This window comes from Liolophura sinensis, chromosome 8 (genome assembly GCF_032854445.1).
Source record: "Liolophura sinensis isolate JHLJ2023 chromosome 8, CUHK_Ljap_v2, whole genome shotgun sequence".
NCBI lineage: Eukaryota > Metazoa > Mollusca > Polyplacophora > Chitonida > Chitonidae > Liolophura > Liolophura sinensis.
Window position 1 is genome coordinate 37008163 of NC_088302.1, and position 21394 is coordinate 37029556.

Genomic DNA, 21394 nt, shown 5'->3' on the forward strand with positions numbered 1-21394 from the left:
ATATCACATCAAAGCCGTAGGCAATCAGCATCAATTAATTTCAGAATATCTCTGTTAAAATCAACCTTAAGCAGACAGGAATGTGTGACGTAGACAGTTGGGATTCACACTTCTTTATGGGCCTTATACGTCTGTCCATGAACACCCAATTACACATAATTAAATTATATCACAGCTAATAAAACTAATATTGCAGCAATTTGTAAGTCTAGATCTTGTATCCAAGATTTCCTGTATTTACACAGTTTGTGTCTAATATGAAAATGATTCAAATAATGTTTGAAAACAATGTTTTTGTTTGTGCTACAAAGATGCAAGCATCACAAAACTGTGCAAATTATTTCTCTGCAACACAAAGATCTATCAATCATGTCAGAATATTTCAAAATATTGTTTGAAGAGGTGGTTGAAAAGATTGAAGAAATTCAGGAATGTGCATGTCTTTATATTTTATGTGTATGTTTAACCATGTCTTCAGATTTTCTATGTATGTTTAACCATTAGACATCCAATAACATCTAAGAACAAAAAGACAAAAAAAAAAAGCAAAAAAAGAAAAGAACAAGCGGCTAATGTGAGTAAAAAGCATACACAATTACATGAGCATAGGTCAACAAATATGTTAGTCTTCATGGGAAAGTAAGGGACGACAAAAATAGCATCCAGAGTTTAACTGGCACTTACAACATTCCTCAGCCTCAGATCAGATAAGCACATTTCATTGTCTGATACTCTCTAAGAAATCACTGCATCTGAATGACATGGCTGAGTATATCGGTTACGCAATGTACATCTCTATTTCTTTTTTTAAGAACATATCATTCCTTTCAATTTTACAGGTCAATATATATCTAGTTGTAAGTCATAAGTGTCAAAATAATGAGCATACAAAACATTCATGATGTTTTCTTCAAAAGATTTCTGCTTATTAAAAAATATTAATATCCACATTACAAAACAGGGCAAAACAGGTACTGTTTTAAAATGTGTAGAGCCTCATTACATACATATCTACATGCAGCTAAATTTTCTATTAAATGAGATGTGCCTTTATTAAATCTGAGCTTCTACTGTTTGACCTATTTTGAGAAAGTCAAACAGGTCAAGTGAATTTTATTGCAATCACTTGTGGTATGTGTCAGGAAATGAATCATAGACGAACATTTTTTGCATAAATAATAATATTATCAAGCTTGACCAGTTTTATGTTCTTTTGTGTACAGGAAGAAGGAAAAAAAAAACACCCGAACAGTTATCGTTAATAGGTACTGAAAAACACAGGCTAAGAATATAACCAAATACAGCATTAGTATGGACAAGGTTGTCCATGATTACATATAGTCGAGACAAAAATATTAAAACTGACACATCTGATATGCACAAAGTTCAATGGCAGAAAATAAAAGAGAAAAAAAATACATAGGACAACTGCTTTAATAATAATCTCTCTCTATGGACTGTTAGAACACAAAACGCTGAGCTATCTTAACTTTACAATTTCTGGTGCCTTGCCAACAGTGAAACACATTGTAAATATGCCCACATCTCCATATATACATGAGCATATCCAGAAACCATATCCGTCCTTTAATATAACAGGTTAGTGTTGAGTTCAAACCCTTTTCTTGCTAAAGGTAAAAAAAGCCCTATGTGTACTGCAGTCTGTGATTTGTGAAAATGTTGGTCAGCATTTGCGGGCGTTAATTTACCATGTTCCTGAGGAACAAATGACGCTGTCTTCCGTCAGGAACTTTCTCAGTTTAGAAACATTCAGCTCAACTTTCTATATCATTTGTCTACTTTAACTTTTTGTGAAACTTTTTTTCACACCTCCATGTTATAGTAAATGTGATCAAAAACAGTTGCCTAACATTTTTGACATATCACATGACACAGTAGGACTTTTTCTAACTTTAATGATAAAGAGTTCAAAACTCCCATGTCAATTCAATCAGCAAATATTCTTTCCTTCATTTAGCTTAGTTCTTTGTATATGCAAATTTCAATACATATGGCAAGGTTGTTCCAAAACAATTAAGTATTCTTCAAAAGTTATTACACGTATATGTCCATATCTGTAATGGAGTTGTATAATTTTCATGAAAGACATGCATATATCAAACATGGCTTCCAGGTAAAAAGCTCACACTGAAGACCAAGGTCATTTAAATGCTGTACAAAGATAGAATGTTTTAAATTTAGTCACCATTACAGTTGCATTTTCATTTTTCCTAGAGTCAAGTAAGTGTAGTGTAAATGGGGCACACGGAGAAATGATTTGCATTTGACAATTCAGGAAATTCTCTTTCATCTCGGTTTGTATCTACTGATATTCTGTCATCTTGAAGCCCAGACATCAACATTATTACATACCATTTTATCCCTCATCTCCAACCTCCTCCTTAAGTTACCAGAACTTAATCCAATACAGCTAATTAAATTAAATACAAGCTTTCTTCAGAGCTATCTTCATGTTTGCAACATCACACCAAGCTTCAAAATATAGATATGTTTATACCATTTCTTTCCTTCTGTAATTATTTGCAACTTCTTTATTTTGAGAAAAATCAATTTTATTTATTTATTTTGATTTATTTATTTCATTGGTGTTTTATGCCGCACTCAAGAATATTTCACTTAAACGACGACGGTCAGCATTATGGTGGGTGGAAAATGGGCATAGCCCGGGGGAAACCCAAGACCATCCACAGGTTGCTGCAGGCCTTCCCATGTACGGCCGGAGAGGAAATCAGCCTGAGCTGGACTTAAACTCACAGCGATGGCATTGGCAACTTTATTTAAATTTTATGAAGAAAATCACACGGTCAGATCTGCAATAGTACAACAGGACTTGTTTTTTTTACCTTCACAATATCAGAGTTCGAACTCAAAACTCCCTGTTTCTTACGAGCATATGTACATCTCACTGTAAGCAAGTATGTCTATTATTAAAAGCTGACATACCAAAGTGTATCTTTGTGGTTTGCAACAACAACAGTGTTCTTTTTCACTGTGATGGAAAATGCCTGAGGAAAGATTTTAGTTGACTTACATCTTCATTCTATTGTGTGTAATGCATGAGAAGTGACATCCATGAGGAGCACTTACATTAATTTACTGCAACAATTCTATTCATCTTTGCTCGCTTCAGTGACTCTCCAACGAACATTTAAATTCAGACCAGTAGATTCTGAATCACACAGGTGGTAGCACACAAAATCCGGTTGTAGTTACAACAGGTATATAGACTTTACAGACGTCTATATTGTGCAGTCATTGTTCAAATAACCATGGAGAAATATGCATCTCAACATCTGTTGCATTTCTGTATGGCTGCGTGCAAACTTAAAGTAAAAGAAAGCTAAACTATGAAGGTTCATCACACAGACAAATGAAAACTATGCACAGATATACTTTCATTTATTTTTTTAGATTTTTGTGAAGAGAGTTAGAACCATTTAAACTTTTGAATTCCAAGGTGGGCTTAATGGACCATACTATCAGAGTTTAGGAACTCCAACGTCAGGGGAAGATTTTCCGTCTTTAATCATAACACTGAATGTTGCAATAACTCTTTTAACTCTTTAATAAGTAAAAGATTACTGAAATAATGTTTTCAAAAATTCCTTCCTTCTGGTGAACATCAGGAAAAAAAAATGGTGATATGATGTCAAGTTTCTAAACACAGTCAGTATGGCTAATAAAACCCACCACAGAATTCAAACATTTGAATGTCTATCAACACTCTTCAAAAAATCTGAAAAAATAAATGAAAGTATTTTTTTACACAGTTTTCAGTTGTCTGTATGATCAACCTTACTCATATTTTGGCTTTCTTTTACTTAAAAAAATCCTCAGACTTTTATCTCATAACCATTTATCTAAATGCCACATCTTGTTTGTTTTTATATTAAACCATGATGAAAAAATTTGTTTCAGATTTCCATATAAGTCCTTTGAGAACATCAAATTAAAGTTCATACAGAAAAGAAATACTCCATGGAAAAAATTAACTCTTACGCCTCCTTATACGTAATTTTGTAATAAAAAGGACAACATTCCAGACAACATGCATCATACATGCATATTACGTAGACATCACAGAACAAACTAAATCTTGTACACTCATCAGGTTACTTTTTCAGGACAAGGGATGTACACAACATCAAACCAGTTTCCTCTCAGACCAAAAAAAAAACTGTTTCTTCCTCCTCAAATCCGGGTTATCCAGGTGGAAAAACAAATCTATGTGACAACAAATATTTTAAAAAGCCAATGAAGTTACCCACCTGTTACTGTTATTTGTTTTCAGTTGGTGTTTGTGAGCAGACAACGTTATCTCTGCTGGTCAAGTGGTATGAAGAGCTGTTTTCTAGACGACATAACTGAGGTGGCAGGTTCAAATCCAGAGGGATCTGGGTAAAATGCCTCTTTAGTTTACACATAAAGATGTGCCTGGCAGAAATAGTGATTTTCCGCCTTACCAGACTGGCCAGTTATACAAAAGTTTACTAAAATTTACCACAGAATTTGCATGTTTTAATTCTTAATACCTCTTTAACCTGAATACATAACAATAGAATGTTACTGCTCAGACGTGAATTCTGTGCACGCTGAAGTTTAAACTCACTTTTGCACAACCGACCCCTTACAATTTCTATCATCTATACACAAAATTTCTATTGAGCAGAACTATGTAGAGTAGGAGCCAAAACAGAAATCAAAGAAATGTAACAAAATACACAGATACAACAAACAGATAAATTTAGACATTGTACGAAATGATATCAATTTGATATATTCCCCAACACAATCTCATCCACAAAATCTTTCGATGCATATTTTAATAAGCTCTATAACTCATACTGGTACCTGGAGATAAGCTTACGTTCTGATTAGCTAATGTCCTTGTATACTTACTTGTATTGATATAATGCATGTAAATCCCAGTCTGGACCATAATTCCGAAACTGTCCTGAACATTTCAACCTATCTCATCCACTAATAACCGCAGTCAGAATAATTTCTCCATGGATTTAAATATACTGTCATACAATATCTATGTCCCTAAGCTTTCATCTGACTCCCATTTGACAGCCTTAAGATAGAGGGATCCAGCCGGGTAAGCCTCCAGGCTCTTCCACGACACACAAGCTAATATCTCCGTCTTCTATCTCTGCACGCGCTCTCTAGGACTACAAAGAGTCTTGTTGCTGTCACCCCATTGGCTGATGTCCTCATGTGGAATTATAAAAACTCCAGACACATAAGTTCTAACCGAGAATGAGATCAGCAGGCTGACTTACATCCAAAAAATCCACTGTTGTCAGCTGACAAAATGTTAAAACATAATCATCCACACAGGATTGGCCAGGCGAGAAAAAAATCAACACACCCTGAGAACAATGAATGTATTTTATGCTGGATTTAAGAGTAGCATTGATCTGAATGTTATTCCAGTGATTTATGACAACATTTCTTAGCCAAATAATAAAAAAGACAACACAATAAATTATACAATACATGTATACATGGTATATCTTTACAGCATAACACTCATTTCTAGACTTAGCTTTTTTGGGGACAAAATGTGCAACGAAGCCTACTTGAAGTCAATATAAACACACTCAACAACTTTTCAAACAAATTAATTCCTTGACTTTACGGTGTTTCTTAAAAAAGCAAAACAACAAGAAATGTTGACCCTTTGACAATGTTAAATCCTGCAAAGCTATTTTTATAAAATAAGGAGTCCTTTTTGTATGTCACAGGCAGGTAAGAAATTACACAATTCTCTCTAACTGAAAGCTAATGAAGACACATAAACTCTAATGTATAGCACTTAATATTTTATCAGGTATTTTCCACTTGAAAAAAAAACCTTACAGAATACTGGAAAAAAAAGTACCCATTTTATTATAGAACAAAAGTATTTCACTATTGGTACATAAATATGGCTCAAGATTCCTATTTTCAGCACCAGGCAGTGTATTAATTGAGCTGAATAAACTAATGGCATATATTAACCAGTGCAGTATTTAGAGTTCATTTTAAGTATTAAACTACTAGCCTATCATACAAGTACTACTGTGAATTTGCATACATTCACAAAATATCATAGTGCACAATGGGAGCAAATAATAAATTCTGACGATACTCGAAAATATTTAGTTACAATAATATGCACTACATTAATATGTAAACAGTACCCTACAAAAATACATAGTCATTTATCTAGAAGCCTATATTAAAGAATGCCTGAAAATCAAAAACCTCATATAGGTTTATAGGACAGTGTCTTTTAGAGCTAGAATATACACATATCTACATAATAACTGATGTGAAGTTCCACACTACTCTTGTGTGCTTTCTGATGATAATTCCACACATTTCACTTACCTTCAGAGAACACAAAACGTCTACACATACATCAAGAGCTGATGTTAACTTTATCCCTGGGGGAGCAGACTCACCTGAGCATTGGAGTTGCCAGCTAAGGCCCTCAGTGACAGCTTATTGAAGTTCACTGGAAGTGTGTTAAACAAGGGCTTCATCGGGGCTTTTTTCTTGTCCCACTTGTCTTCAGAGTTGACGTTATTTTCAGAGTGGTTCTCTTCTTCCTCCTCACGATCATTTTCATTGGCCGACCAGTTATTTGAGGTGAAAGGTGAGCGATTCAATGATAATGACTGCTGTTTCCGTGGAGACGACCGTTTTGAGACCTTCTGATTATCTCTAGTCGATGACATGTTAATGCAACTCTGTTCTGACAATGAGCTTGACCTTCTTAGAGAACTGCCCTTGCTCTGACCTTTAGCACCAGCCTTATCTCCCTTTACCGATGAACTCTCTTGAGCTGATTTAGCACCGCCGTTCCTGCGTCTCAGCATAATGTCTCTGTATTCCTGTAATTTCGCTTTGAGAGCAGCAAATGTGTCTGATTTGCCATTGCTATCTCCTGAGCCTTTGCTATTCTCACAATGTTGCACTGTCTCTACAGAACGTGTTTTTAAAATGGACTTTGGAACGAACTGTCTACTAGGGGTCAAAGATGATTCTCCATTGGATGAATTAGAGCGTAGTCTTTCAGATGACATGCTCAACTGTCGAATGTTATTATTTAATTGTGGCGAAGGGGATCGCCGAACTCGTAAAGAGCTACTGCGGGCAATTTTCCCTGAGCCATTCGCATGTCCGCTCGTTTGCGAACTTTGTCCAGAGTCCTTGCGTTCACGATGAGACCACGTTTTCATCAATGAACTGTGAGTTTTTTCCTCATCCTGAATTTCAAATGGAATGGATTTCAGTAAAGAGTTCAGTCTTTCAGAAACAGTAGAGGGAGATTCGACTTCAACGTGTGCTGCCGTACCTATATTTACATCATCGGCAGACATGTGCCTTCTGTCCATTTTGAAATTCTCGGGTGGTTGAGGTGCTTTTCCCTTGAACTTTGACCCTTGACCATGTTCAACTGAACTTTCTAATGTTTTGTCACTGGAATGTTTTCTAAGAAGGGACAGATCAACAGAACTGGAACGCTTGTGAGGAGAGAGCTTTTTCATTTTGCCACCAGCATGATGACTGTTGTCAGGGGTGACAGGTGGCACGATGGGAATATCAATCAATGCCGGGGACGACGGAGGAGGGGGAATAATTAACGCTGCTATCTCTTCTTCTAGCGACAACTCATTTATACTCGGACTCAATGGACAATCTGCAGGTGACCAGCTGGAATGCTTACTTTTTTGTTTCTGTCTTTTGTAAGATTTAATTTTCTGCTCCGTTGTTGTTGTATTCCCTGTGGAAGGTGGTGGTGGGACAGTAAGCCTGGCGATCAGGTCATCAATATCAGTATTCAACTCACTGAGAGGATTGACTCTGAAGCTGTTCAGCTTGGGCGTTCCTCCAGGCGCCGCCCCCAGGGTACGGTTAGACACTCGCTGTTGATGAGACGCCACCAGATCAGCAGGCTCATGTCCCAGATTCTCTGCCAGACCGTTTGTTAGCTCGATGTTCTCAGAGGAGATAGTCTCGTTACCAGAATCGCTCTCGTCTTCTGTGAATACACAGTCGCTTAGCCGGGTACCAATCTGCTCTTTGTCGTCGTCTGCGGATGACAAAACACAGCAGATTGTATCTGTTAGTGAAATAAGGCAGAATCCAAATAGAACTAAAATTTCCTATCTTTTCACCAGCTGATTAGACAAGTGACATAAGCATGATTTCTGAACAAAGATGATCACCCAACCAGAATTAAGATTCCATATGTACCTGACCAAGCACATATAAATTAGGAAGAACTCGTTTACATTATTATTGCTCTAACATGTAGCAAATCTCCACAACTCCGCATATAAGCCGCATGTTCTTTTAAGATGAAAAATAACCTCATATTTTAGTTAATTCACAGTGGTGTTTGGTACTAAAATATAAAGTTTGGTAAAGTCAAAACATTCCAATGTACACACAACTTCTGACATGAAAGTGTACACTTCACTAGAATATACACAGTATCAAAAGTAGATGAATACAAATTTAGGCTTATATCCTGGTGCATTCTTCACCCTTACAAGACGTTCTTACAATCCTGCTAGTAATCATCTTCTGGTTTAATTCAGATATCTGCTGCTTATGTATTTAGAACAGCACTATGGTCATGTTGACAGCTTATTTGATTGATTGATTTATTTATTTGATTGGTGTTTTATGCCGCACTCAAGAATATTTCACTTATACGATGGCGGCCAGCATTATGGTGGGAGGAAACCGGGCAGAGCCAGGGGAAAACCCATGACCATCCACAGGTTGCTGCCAGACCTTCCCACATACAACCGGAAAGGAAGCCAGCATGAGCTGGACTTGAACTCACAGCGACCGCATTGGTGACAACTTATTAGAAGATTTGGAATTAAAATTTACTGTTTACATTAAGTCATGCATAAACTATTAAAATCATCTGTTTAGAGTTTTGCTCAACCTCTGTTACAGGACATTTGATAGGCTATTGTGACAGAGTCTGAATCTTTACCCAACAAACCTAAGGTATATGTGACCCTACCTCAATTAAGAGGACCTTCCACAAAAAACATTTTTCTTTGTTCAAAATTCATTTGACAGATGAGCTAAGTCGACATAAGCACTGGTGTTACCTCAGTTAACAGGCTTTTTTCATCTCCAACATTTAATACTTTTCAGTGATAGAACATCTAATGATGGAATGGCTCAGTCAACTTAAGTTCTAGTGTTGAGGCAACCAATCAGCTCCTGACTAATGAGTTTGCTGCCACCTGCAATCCAGCTCTCGCTTGTTTTTTTTCCTTGATTAGGAAAGAAGCATCGACTAGGTTTGTTAGGCAGCTGACAAAGCACCTAATAATTACCATTTAATTATCGTTTTCCTTCAGCCACACACTTGACTGCCCTCATGGTAGTAATATTGTATGATGTTAGACCCTATCACTGTAAATATACATGCACCAATCTAATAAATGAATAAATAGAAGGAATCATTTAAGGCAGTTCGCTACAATTTAAATTTAAGTATTTCTGCACTGATTTTCATGCATTTGTACTTGGTCACATCTGTGATGAAAGTTCTCCACTTACTGTGACGCCATGTTTCAGACGTTGCAGTAAAACATTCAGCGTCACTAAAATGATGTGATTTCTTACGTTGCACCTCTGCAGATAAACCATTACAACCGCATAAATTTTGTACAATATGTTTTTATTTATATGATTTTGCACTAATGTTGCACAAAAAAGTAGTTTGGTGAGCCTGATTCCTTTATTTGAAATTATCCATTCCCACGATTATTTGCAGAAATGTCAAAATTTTAACAAATTCTGAGAGTTAGAAGTGATGCAAAAATCTATACATACATCTGAGTGATATGTAGTGTAGTTACATGTGTATCGCACGTAAACGGACAACAAATATGAAGGCATCGTAAATGTTCCTTAGACAAGAAAAGTATTTCATTGACCACATATTTTTCACTCTATATTACTTCTTCTAACAGTTAAATGCTAGCACTTCACCATTTTTTACGGTTAAATGCAGCAAGCTACCTTATTAAAAGGTGTTTTAATATGAGCTATTTTATCTCTGATTCAACACAATCGAGATTTGCTTACCCAGCCTACACAGGAGCTCAAACTGTTTCTCCAGCTCCTGTTTGCTCATCAGGGGCTTCTTTCCTCTGCTACAGGAGGTCCCCGGGGACAAGGAGCCGTTGTCCATGAAACCTGGGGGAGGGGGATTAGCCATACTGGAGAAGTCGATCACAAGGTCATCATCTGGGGTCTTGGGAGGAGGGATTAGGGTCAAGTCTGAAATAGATCACACTTCAGTTAGCTATGGACAGATCAATGAAGCCCAATAATTGTGTAAGGGTTTGAATACTTAAACTCAGAATTCATAAACCTGACATCTTACATAAACATTGATTTAACACCACATTCTGAAAAAAAATTACTTAACACATTTTAGATTTTGGTAGTTTCTAACCGGTTCACAAAATCCACTGACTACACAGTCATGAGATTGAGAAACTATGCTCTTCATTTTCTTTCCAGCATGTTTTATTCCTTTATTTTAAGATTTCCTCTGGCAATTTATTGAGGCTGAGAGTTAGATGTCCAATTGTAAATGACCTTTTACTGGAATCTTAATTTTGCCTGTCAGTTGTGCTTAACTGACATAGCAACAGCTGGAAAAAGGAATTTATTTATTATGGCATGTTTTAATGCAGGAAGTACACGTGTGACAACATGGCATGCAGCCTACATTTAATTTTAATTGCCAGATGCGGACAGGCCAAAACATGATGTATCCTATTTGCAATTACAATTTTTTTTCCAAACTAAACAAATATTACTTTATTGATTCAATCTGCAGAATTCAACCTTCCGTCAGTGCCTATGGCAACAAGGTTAAGGTGTTGTATTGGTTTTATACTGGCACTTTATGCTGGCACAGGACTGAGTATGTACGTGCTACATACACACTACATGCAGGGATGTTCTGATTCATGTGGACTGTAGATAATACACAGAGGTCATATATTCCTCCTAACCAAGGCACAAAACCATGATATTCATGAATCAATGTCATCATTTATGAATCCATGTCATTATTCATCGATCTTACTCCAATCTGATTGAGACGCGAAGTTAGGAAGTCATCATTCCCTGCCATTTTGAGATGTCAAATAGAATTCACTTTTCACATGTACATTTATTGGTCTACAATCCATATAGATGAAGGAGAAGAATGGTTCCAAGTCACTGCATTGGTATATACTGTAAATAACCTAAATTTTTACCCAAATACATTTTTTTTGAGGCAAATACATGTTCGAAATACTACGTTATGTCCTAAAATTTGTCCTAAAAAGTTACATTTTTTAAAGCAGGATATTAGACCTAGCTCCCAAACAAACCTCAAAATGCCTTCCAAAGATCAACAGAACTTTCAGAATCGGCAAAATGTAAACCTTAGTCAAGAGTGAAAATTTAGGTTGTTTACTGTACAAGGGAAAGCCATTACAAAATATATAATGTAAACATATTAACATACATGTACTTTGTGCTGACTAAATAAGAAAATAAGCAACCTTCACCACAATAAAAACAGAAGATCATCCAATTCCAGGATTTTCTATGCCAGATTAAGCCAATATTACACCACCCTCCTCTTTTTAATTTTTTTTTTTTAACAAATGCATGTAATATCCTTCCAGCAAAATCATTATTACAGCTCCTTACTGCAATTATGTAGAACAAAAATATGATATTGCTTGACCGTGGTTATATTTATAATACAACAATAAAAGATTTATTGACCAGTAGAAGTATATTATATATAAGTCAATAGCAAGACATTTTACATTACCTGAACTTTTCACAGTATCGCAGCAGAGCTATTCTTAAAGATTTAAACAATATACACGTAAATCACTTGTACGTATTTCCCAGGAAAAAACGTAACCATAACAACAATATGTAGCACCCATTCATCAGATAAACACAAATATGACATACGTTCCCATCATGATTTATCTATAAATACATGTACAACATCCTTTCCACTAAACAGAAAGGCCCTTAAAATCCTTTCAATTTCCCAATCAATGTGACACCAAAACAACAGCATCCCTTTTCCCAGATTACAGTAAAGCATCAACTCTCCACCAAGATTCCAGTAAAACATCAACTCTCCACCGAGATTCCAGTAAAACATCAACTCTCCACCAAGATTCCAGTAAAACATCAACTCTCCACCGAGATTCCAGTAAAACACCAACTCTCCACCAAGATTCCAGTAAAACATCAACTCTCCACCAAGATTCCAGTAAAACATCAACTCTCCACCAAGATTCCAGTAAAACATCAACTCTCCACCAAGATTCCAGTAAAACATCAACTCTCCACCAAGATTCCACATCAACCCTTCACAAAGTTTACATTCAGACATTATCCTTCCACCCTGATTACACCAATATAGTATCCCTTTACCAAGATTACATCGATATAGTATCCCTTCACCAAGATTACACCAATATAGTATCCCTTCACCAATACCGTATCCATCCACCAAGATTACATCAATATAGTATCCCTTCACCAAAATTACACCAATATAGTATCCCTTCACCAAGATTACACCAATGTGGTATCCCTTCACCAAGATTACATCAATATAGTATCCCTTCACCAAGATTACACCAATATAGTATCCCTTCACCAAGATTACACCAATTTAGTATCCCTTCATCAAGATTACACCAATATAGTATCCCTTCACCAAGAATACATCAATATAGTATCCCTTCACCAAGATTACATCAATATAGTATCCCTTCACCAAGATTACACCAATATAGTATCCCTTCACCAAGATTACACCAATTTAGTATCCTTCCACCAATACCGTACCCATCCACCAAGATTACATCAATATAGTATCCCTTCACCAAAATACACCAATATAGTATCCCTTCATCAAGATTACACCAATATAGTATCCCTTCAGCAAGATTACACCAATATGGTATGCCTCCACCAAGATTACACAAAAAATTGTATTCCTCAACCAAGATTACACCAATATAGTATCTCTCCACCAAGATTACATCAATACAGTTTACCTCAACCAAAATTACATAAAAAATAGTATCCCTCCACCAAGATTACACCACAATAGTATCTGTTCTCCAAAATTACACCAATATAGTATCCCTCCATCAATATAGCATCCATCCACCAAGAATACATCTTCATAGTATCCCTCCACCAAGTTTACATCATTATAATATCCCTTCACCAAGACTACATCATTACAGTACCCCCCCCCCCACCAAGTTTACATCGTTATAGTATCCCTTCACCAAGATTACATCATTATAGTATCCCTACACAAATATTACATCATTACAGTATCCCTCAGCAAGATATCATCATTTTAAAATCCCTCCACCAAAATTACATCATTACAGTATACCTTCAGCAAGATGACATCATTATAGTATCCATTCAACAAGATGACATCATTATAGTATCCACCCACCAATATTACATCATTATAGTATCCATTCAGCAAGATGACACCATTTTAGTATCCATCCACCAATATTATAACATTATAGTGTCCCTACACAAAGATTACATCATTACAGTATACCGCCACTAAGATTACATTATTATAGTACCCCTCCATCAAGATTACATCATTATAGTATCCCTCCACCAAGATTACATCATTATAGTATCCCTACACCAATATTACACCAATATGTTATTAAACCAGAAATTAAACCATTATAGTATCCTTTAGTCAAGATTACATCATTATAGTATCCCTCCATCAAGGTGACATCATTATAGTATCCCTCCACCAAGATTACATCATTATAGTATCCCTCCACCAAGATTACATCATTATAGTATCCCTACACCAATATTACACCAATATGTTTTATTCCACCGTTAAACTGGAGAATTGTGTGTAAGGGGCCATGTACTCTTACCACACGGGGAAGCTCTCCGGAGCTTGCCCGATGAAGCCTCTGAGGTGTAACAATTCACCATATAAAACAGCAACCACAGCTCCGTGGGCAGATCACCCTGGGTGAAATGCTGCATAGGGAAGCTTGACTCTGCAGTCAACTTCCGAACTTTTTCTGTGGAATCCCAAGCAGATTAGACAGGATAAGCCCTATACTTGCAGTGGGAGAAGTTCTTACATGCTGATGAGCAGACACAGAAGAAAATTCCACTCAGAGCAATTAAAGACCATTATTCACAGCACACGAGAGTAAAACGGCAAAAAAAAAAAAACCCAAAATTTAAACAGCAAACCCCATCAAAAAACCATATCAAAAACTTAAACAGCAAAAAATTAACATGATCTAAAGACAAAGGCTACAGAAATTATTTCTACAGTTAGTTAAGGAGTAGTACAATGAAAAAATATGTACCTGTATAAACAAATAAATAACAAAAAGCAACTTTTTTATAATGTGAATAGTTGGAAGATTTGCCATTATATCATGCACCAAATTAAAAATAATTTCCAAACTTGTGAAGTGTGCCAAAGATGACAAAAAACACAAGACCAAACTTCATGTAGGCATGAAATTAGTAATATTTTACAATGCTCTTTTATACTGTTAATTGGTAAGTATATATAAGTCACATTTTAAGATACTGTTCATTTTGTGGTAAATCCATAATGATTGAATCAAATATCTCAGCCCTCAACAAAACTGGCAATAAAATCAAAATATAAAGAACTATATACAACATCACACAATAACATTACACAAAATATGTGATAAAATTAAAATCCCCCAAAAATCAAACTTTACAAAGATATACACAACACAAATAAAGAAAATACGATATTAGGCCTTTCCAGGTGAAAGGGGAGTTTGAAGACTCACCTATAATATCCGGGTCGAGATACAACCCTCCATCACAGAAGAGTCGTGGGTCGTAGACAGCGCTGTACATGTCTGGCGGTATCTGATCAGGACTGTGAAGGCCAAAGCTGGTTGCCATTTTGTGATAGTCCTGCTCTGACATGGGCAACTGATCCGGGCTGTGAAGACCAAAGCTCTGAGGAAGGTCACCTGGAAACAAAACATCATGCCTGTAATTAGACCAACATATACATGTGCACAGGTCTATTGCATCTCGTCAGCACACCTGAGGTTACCTTGTGGTGTCTACATGCTAACACCTACATTAACACCTATTTTGAATTTCGTCCGAGAATACGTAACATAACAAGTATTTAAAATACCTGGTCACAATGACTGTATGTGGCCTAAAACTTTACCACAAAAGTGGCATTTTCAGAGGTAAATAAAAGTCAAACACTACTATCATATGCTGCTGGATCTTCCATTTTTCCAGTATGGTATCACCCACTTTCCCAAACATACCACAAACAGCTTTTACACTCAACAGGCAAAACAAGAAACTTTAATAGTCACATGAACTCAATTTGAGGCTGTTGATAGTAACAACAAGCACTAAAGCTCTAACATCAAGGTCACGCATGTCTCACTGTGACCTTGAACATTATCATAACTTGCGTGTTTATCTAGAGCTCTTCCTGGTTCCCAGAAAACAAACATTACCTTGTCAAGACAACTCTCATCTTGTCCCACAGTCTAAACCTTTTATTCAATTTTTCTCAACAAGGTTATCAGACAGGGGAATGCCAAACTTTGGGCATGTCTGACCAGAAAGGAAGCACTCAGATAAGATGTAAATCAGAACCTGGGGTTCCTTGAGAGCAGAGTAAAGAGGGAACAAATTGGTACGTTCGTCCCACGGCAGACCCCGTGTTTCCATCCTGACCTTCAGCAAACCGTAATATTGGCTATTGGAGACAAATTTGTGTCCGCAACATAATCGATTTCCTTCTTTTCCGCCCAAATCTTCAGAGAAAAATTCACCCAAAGCTGGAATCTCACAAAAAAGGCAACCTGATATTTCCACCTTTCATCACGCTCATCAATTCTTCAGTATTATGTGTTCTGATAGGTCAGAAGTTTTTCCCCATCTGCTCAAGGGACGCTGTCAAATTAAACTCTCCCATCTTTTCCAGGGGCTTGTTTAACCTTGGAGATCCTATTTTACCACTGAATGCCCAAGCTTAACAAGACCCAGAGGCCCTTTTGGCCTTCCTTCTCAGATCTTCTCTGAAAATGTATTAGGGTGGCGAAAACTCATCTATCAGCCTTTGATCTGTGAAAGCCAGTATGTCACCTCTCACAGTCTGAGACTCATGTCTGGCTTTGAAATACACATACCATCTTAAGGAATATTCCAGGAGATTGATCGAGTGAAAGATAGGTGGATGCTACTGACTAGAATATATTAAAATCCATATTTTGCATAATGCCTTCATCTCTGAGCTATAGTTAATCCTGAACATGCATGTTCACTTTTGGATATATAATTTAGGCCCATTTAGCTCTGTAAGCTAAAAATGTAATTATACAGGTGCTTAATTGGTTGGTTAATTAAGTGGAAAGTTAGCTTTCAATAAATCTTGACACAGCAGTGCACATGCATTCATATACGCTTACTCCTACATGTAGATCCCCATGCCTTATGGCTGGAGTTCAAATGAAATAAAAACGGTTCAAACATTTCCGAATAACATAAACCTCACTGTGATTAAAAAAAGCCTATTTCAAAACACAAGGAGAAGATGGTGGATGCATGTTTTTAAGGGTGTGTGCTTCTTAACACTAAGATGACCAAAGGCATACACATTCAAAATTCATAAAGAGGGAATTTGCAAGATTCCTCTGTTCCCATTGTTCCAGGGGTAATGGTAGAAAGAAGCAGTGGTTGACATGAAAATCGATACTATCCCGTGCGTTCTTACATGAAGTTCTGGGTATACTGTTTACCTTCCACCAATATGATATGTCAAATATGGAAAAATTCACTCAATAATATGCCGAAGGACAGTGGCTTGTTTCAGGCACTCCAATTTCCTCCACACATAACTGGCCATCAAAGTATAAATGAAACATTTTTGAGTATATCTCACTAGGTGTGGAACTAATTAATCACAAAGCAAGAAGGTGCTTTCAAAGATTTACTGAACATGGTTCCGCAATGAAGCCCCTGAGAGACTATCACATAACGCGGTTACTTCCTGCACAATATATTTTCCCTCTGTTTATGGATGTCTCGGCTTGATCACTTAATGGATGTTGGAATGAAGTCAGGAGAAAGATACTTAAATGTCAAGAGAATCATAAAAGAATTGGCTGAGGAGCATTACCCACGATCGTGACAACAGCCGTAAACGCTGCTGTCTCCTACACTGACCCACCAAATGGGCGAACTGGTAAAGTCGTGACAAAAACTAATTAAGCAAGCAATCTGAAGCCACATCAATCCTGCACATGCTTAAAGAGATGTCTGTGTCAGCCATAAACTATCGTTAATTTCCGTTCATCTCAGCATTTGAAAAGTTTACTTGAGGTTGACCTAAAAAGACGGTGTAATCAAATTAACTCTCAAGGAGAAATGGGGAAAAAGTGCAATGCAAAATCCCTGTTAACCTATTAGTTTAAAAACTCTCGAAGTATTAACTTCATCAGCTCAACCACTTAGTTGTGACGGAGTTAGCATTAATTCCAGCAACGGCTTAAGTGAGAATTTATGCCGATCAATTTCATAAAGAGGGAAAGAACATGACAAATTGTGATCAATATTAGGGTAAAGTGAATTCCATTACTGGACACAATGAAATCTAATTTATATTTTTGACGCAAACTCAGCCACATCTGTGACAAGGTCTTTGGAAAAATGCCATGTAGAACTGATTGAACTGTATTTAACACTTTATCAGTTACAAATGATCCAATTTATTTCACAGTTCACAGCAAACTACTGCAGCAGGATGAATATGTATCTGTAATATACGACAGGTGAGCCTCATACAAGCTAGATAGAATTTAAAATCTTGTCATCTATTTCTACATGAGAAATTAATTATCTATAACATGTTAACAAAATATCCTATTTAAAAAGAAAAAAAATAAAAAAAAATTCCATCATGAGTAAATTTTGATTTAATTTCAATTAAGGCAACTTTCGTGGTTAAATTTACAAATGACTACAGTGACTTCTGAATTTACTGAATTCTGAAGCAAAATTCTTCATACTTTATATTCAAATGCCTGTTGATCAACAACATCTGTTGACAAACCGACTTCACAACACAAAATATTCCACTAGCAGACGATTCCACTTTTGGAGAAACTGAAGGTACACTTAGGTTTTCATGGATATACCTGGTCCCATTCAGTTAAGAATAACATTTTCTTTGGCCACCAAATTTCAAAGAAAAGTAACGCATAAGGATTTCATGAATACTTCCTAATTAGCTTTCGTTGATCTTCTGGTCTAGTTTCTGGAGACCTTCTGGTCTAGTTTTTGGCAACCACGCGGGGCACTTCATACATAAGAGTTAATCCTTGTCCGAAAATGTTTGCCAGCCCAGAGGATGTATGGATTTGAGCAAGCCTCTAACAGCCCATATTTACACTGGCTTTCACACACGCACATCTGCCATTCCTGTCTAGACTACATCAATTCTTATAAATATAGATGGTCAGACAATTTATGTGTCAGGTCAACATAAACACACAATTTTTCATCAGAACAGAATGCTAATAAATAAAACATTCAGTCCAGGAGTCAGAAAGCTTACTGAAGTCCATGCATGGAGAAATCCTGTTTTCTTCGGCTAGCTCATTGAAAAGTGTGAATAATTTATACATTCATTTCTCTCACTTCTAAAAGGCTAATATAAACAATCTTACAGAAACACACGTTTTAAGAGTTTTAAGTTTTGAAAAGAATACACATTCAATGTTGGCAAAATCAGAAACATGCGAACATCAAGCAAATTAAGATATATTAAAACTTAAATACACATGCGTATGGTTTTTGCTATATCTGTGCAGTAACTGATCGTCTTTCATGCCAGTTGACACGGAAACAACAAAACAAATGGCCTGGGTCTTGAAAGTTTTCTTTTTTTTTTTAACAATTAACATGAATGCAGTAATATTCACAGAGCTTCCTCACCAAAATGCCATATGCCAAGGACACAAATGTCACTTAATCTTAATTCAAAGCAGGCAAACACGGACCCATCATTATTCCATGGAGTCATTTTGTAACTGGTAATGTAAAAGTTCAATGCACTATGACGAAAGGATTTCATGTGATTGAGTATGACACCATTAATTCCAAGCCTTCATCTTTGTTTCTGAGCATGTCTGTGATTATAACACTCATTACAGAAGACAAGGAGTTTGATATGCACAACTAAATTCATTCTCCCCTGACGTTTTGATTTTGTCCGGCGTACCCGTCTCTATACTAGAACAACAAGCCTTTGTTCAGTGGTATGTATATCCTTAAAGTGTAATCGTACACCTCAAATTCGAAGCCCTGTAATTCCAGCGGCAGTCTGACTTTATTACAACATATTAAGAAGACTGGAAATGCTGACTGCACACTGATCAGCACACACTAGCTCTGCCCTACATTTTAAAGAACAAAAGATTCTGATATTCTCAGTTGTTGCATATCAGACATAAAACAAGTGAACTGGTTACTTAACATGTTTTAAATAGTATATAAACCAAAGAAGTGGTAAAAATAATAATACAAACTTGACTTTATCATTAAAACTTAAGGCTTGAGCACAACCCGGTTTGCAAAATATTGGATTTCATGAAGAGAAAAACAATTTTGTTTACCCTTGAAATGAACATACATACCAAATTTGGACTTCACACTTCCCCATGCATTTTTTAAAGACATGTACAACTGTAACTTAACACTACATACCTAATGCAAACATTTTGTCTTGGATGTTCTCAAATGTAAAAATTTGTTGACAAGATTAAAGTTATTTATAGTTCACATCTGCAAACTTTTTCCAGCACAGTGGGAGACCTGGGGAGATAAACCTACCTGACTCCTGAACAAAGCCAGAGAAAGTGGACCTGCAGCAGAATGCCTTGACAAGCAATGTCAGCATGGTGTCGGTTTGGTGACCACTCCCGCTGATTGTATCCTGACACCAAACAATTGCTAGTGAAGACAATCCTATTATATACCGACAGTTATCTAGCTGGTGCCAGCTCCTAGTTTTATCGAGCTTGACTTGACGGTCTCAGGTGAATGTTAAATACTGACGACACTTTCTGTCCTGTCCGTAAGAATAATAAACACCCTCCGTCCGCATCCAATTACACAATTCTCAGAGCGTCGCCTAGAGTAATCAGCCTGAAGAGCTGATGTTGGATTCCCCAATCAGAGTTGTGTGTATTGTCTCAGCTAGTGATCTATACACGTACGGGACTGAGACTGTGCCCGAGCACGGCGTGACAAGCCGTCAGCCCACTGGCTACTGATCCGCTCTTGACTTTATCGCGGCTACACTCTCCTGTAGTCACTTACCCTGATGCTAAATCGCGCCGGCCATTCCTCAAGGACCATCTGAAGCTCCACTAATATTACCGGGAGGGATGGAAAGATAAATATACTGGAGAGTTGTCAATATGCCACAGAGCCGCCACCTCTACCGCATAAAGTACAGATAATGAACTGTTTCTGTGTGGCTGAATAAACCCACCTCTCAATACCTTTCTGGAAGTCTGCGCCTTCCAGTGGTAATCCCGCCGGATCTAATTCACTCTGGGTTCTCCGCACAAATTAGTTTTCAGAGCACAAAATGCGATCCTGAATGCTGGCACTGTGCAACCGTGCGACTAAAGGACATGTCAGAAGCAGTCAGTTGGACGGCAAACTGCCTGTTTCTACAAAGCTAACATCATCAATGGCGCTTATTCTAGCTTCAGTTGTCTTTTCTATTTTCTGTTAACTTAATGAGGCAATCTTCCTGCCATTTTTTTCATCACAATCATTCTGGCAATGACAGTCACTGACCTGTACAAGAATAACTGTAAGCAGAGCCATAAAATATTCAAAAGATGATGAAATGTTGCTGGCTAAAGAAATAAAACTCTCACAAACACTGCACATTGCAGGCAAAGCCATTAGCTCATATTTCCGCGAATTTCATTTGTTTTTCGGCAACATCTTCGCATCCACCAAAACAGAAAAAGACATTAATGCTTCGCAAATCTATGACATATATTTCTTTTCATCCAGGAGAGTTTCTTTCCTCTAAATCTTCTGTTAATTAAATCAATTAATTCACTTACAACTTTAATAAATTGTAATATTTTATATATAAAAAAACCCCCAAGCTACATACATACATGATAAAATTCACTGTTACATTCAAAGTCTCTATGTGATACACTACAATAAT

The 21394-nt window shown here is 36.8% G+C and overlaps 1 protein-coding gene across 2 annotated transcripts in view; it reads right to left on the bottom strand.

Moving 5' to 3' along the window:
• Nucleotides 1–21394, bottom strand: part of LOC135473057 (uncharacterized) — a 165269-nt gene that overhangs the window by 9685 nt on the left and 134190 nt on the right. For both annotated transcript variants that reach the window (XM_064752851.1, XM_064752852.1), the window contains exons 19-21: nucleotides 14946–15134; nucleotides 10138–10332; nucleotides 6474–8107 (exon numbers count right to left, since the gene is read on the bottom strand). In XM_064752851.1, the coding sequence (XP_064608921.1) occupies nucleotides 6474–8107; nucleotides 10138–10332; nucleotides 14946–15134 (2018 nt within the window). The remainder of the gene's footprint in view (nucleotides 1–6473; nucleotides 8108–10137; nucleotides 10333–14945; nucleotides 15135–21394) is intronic.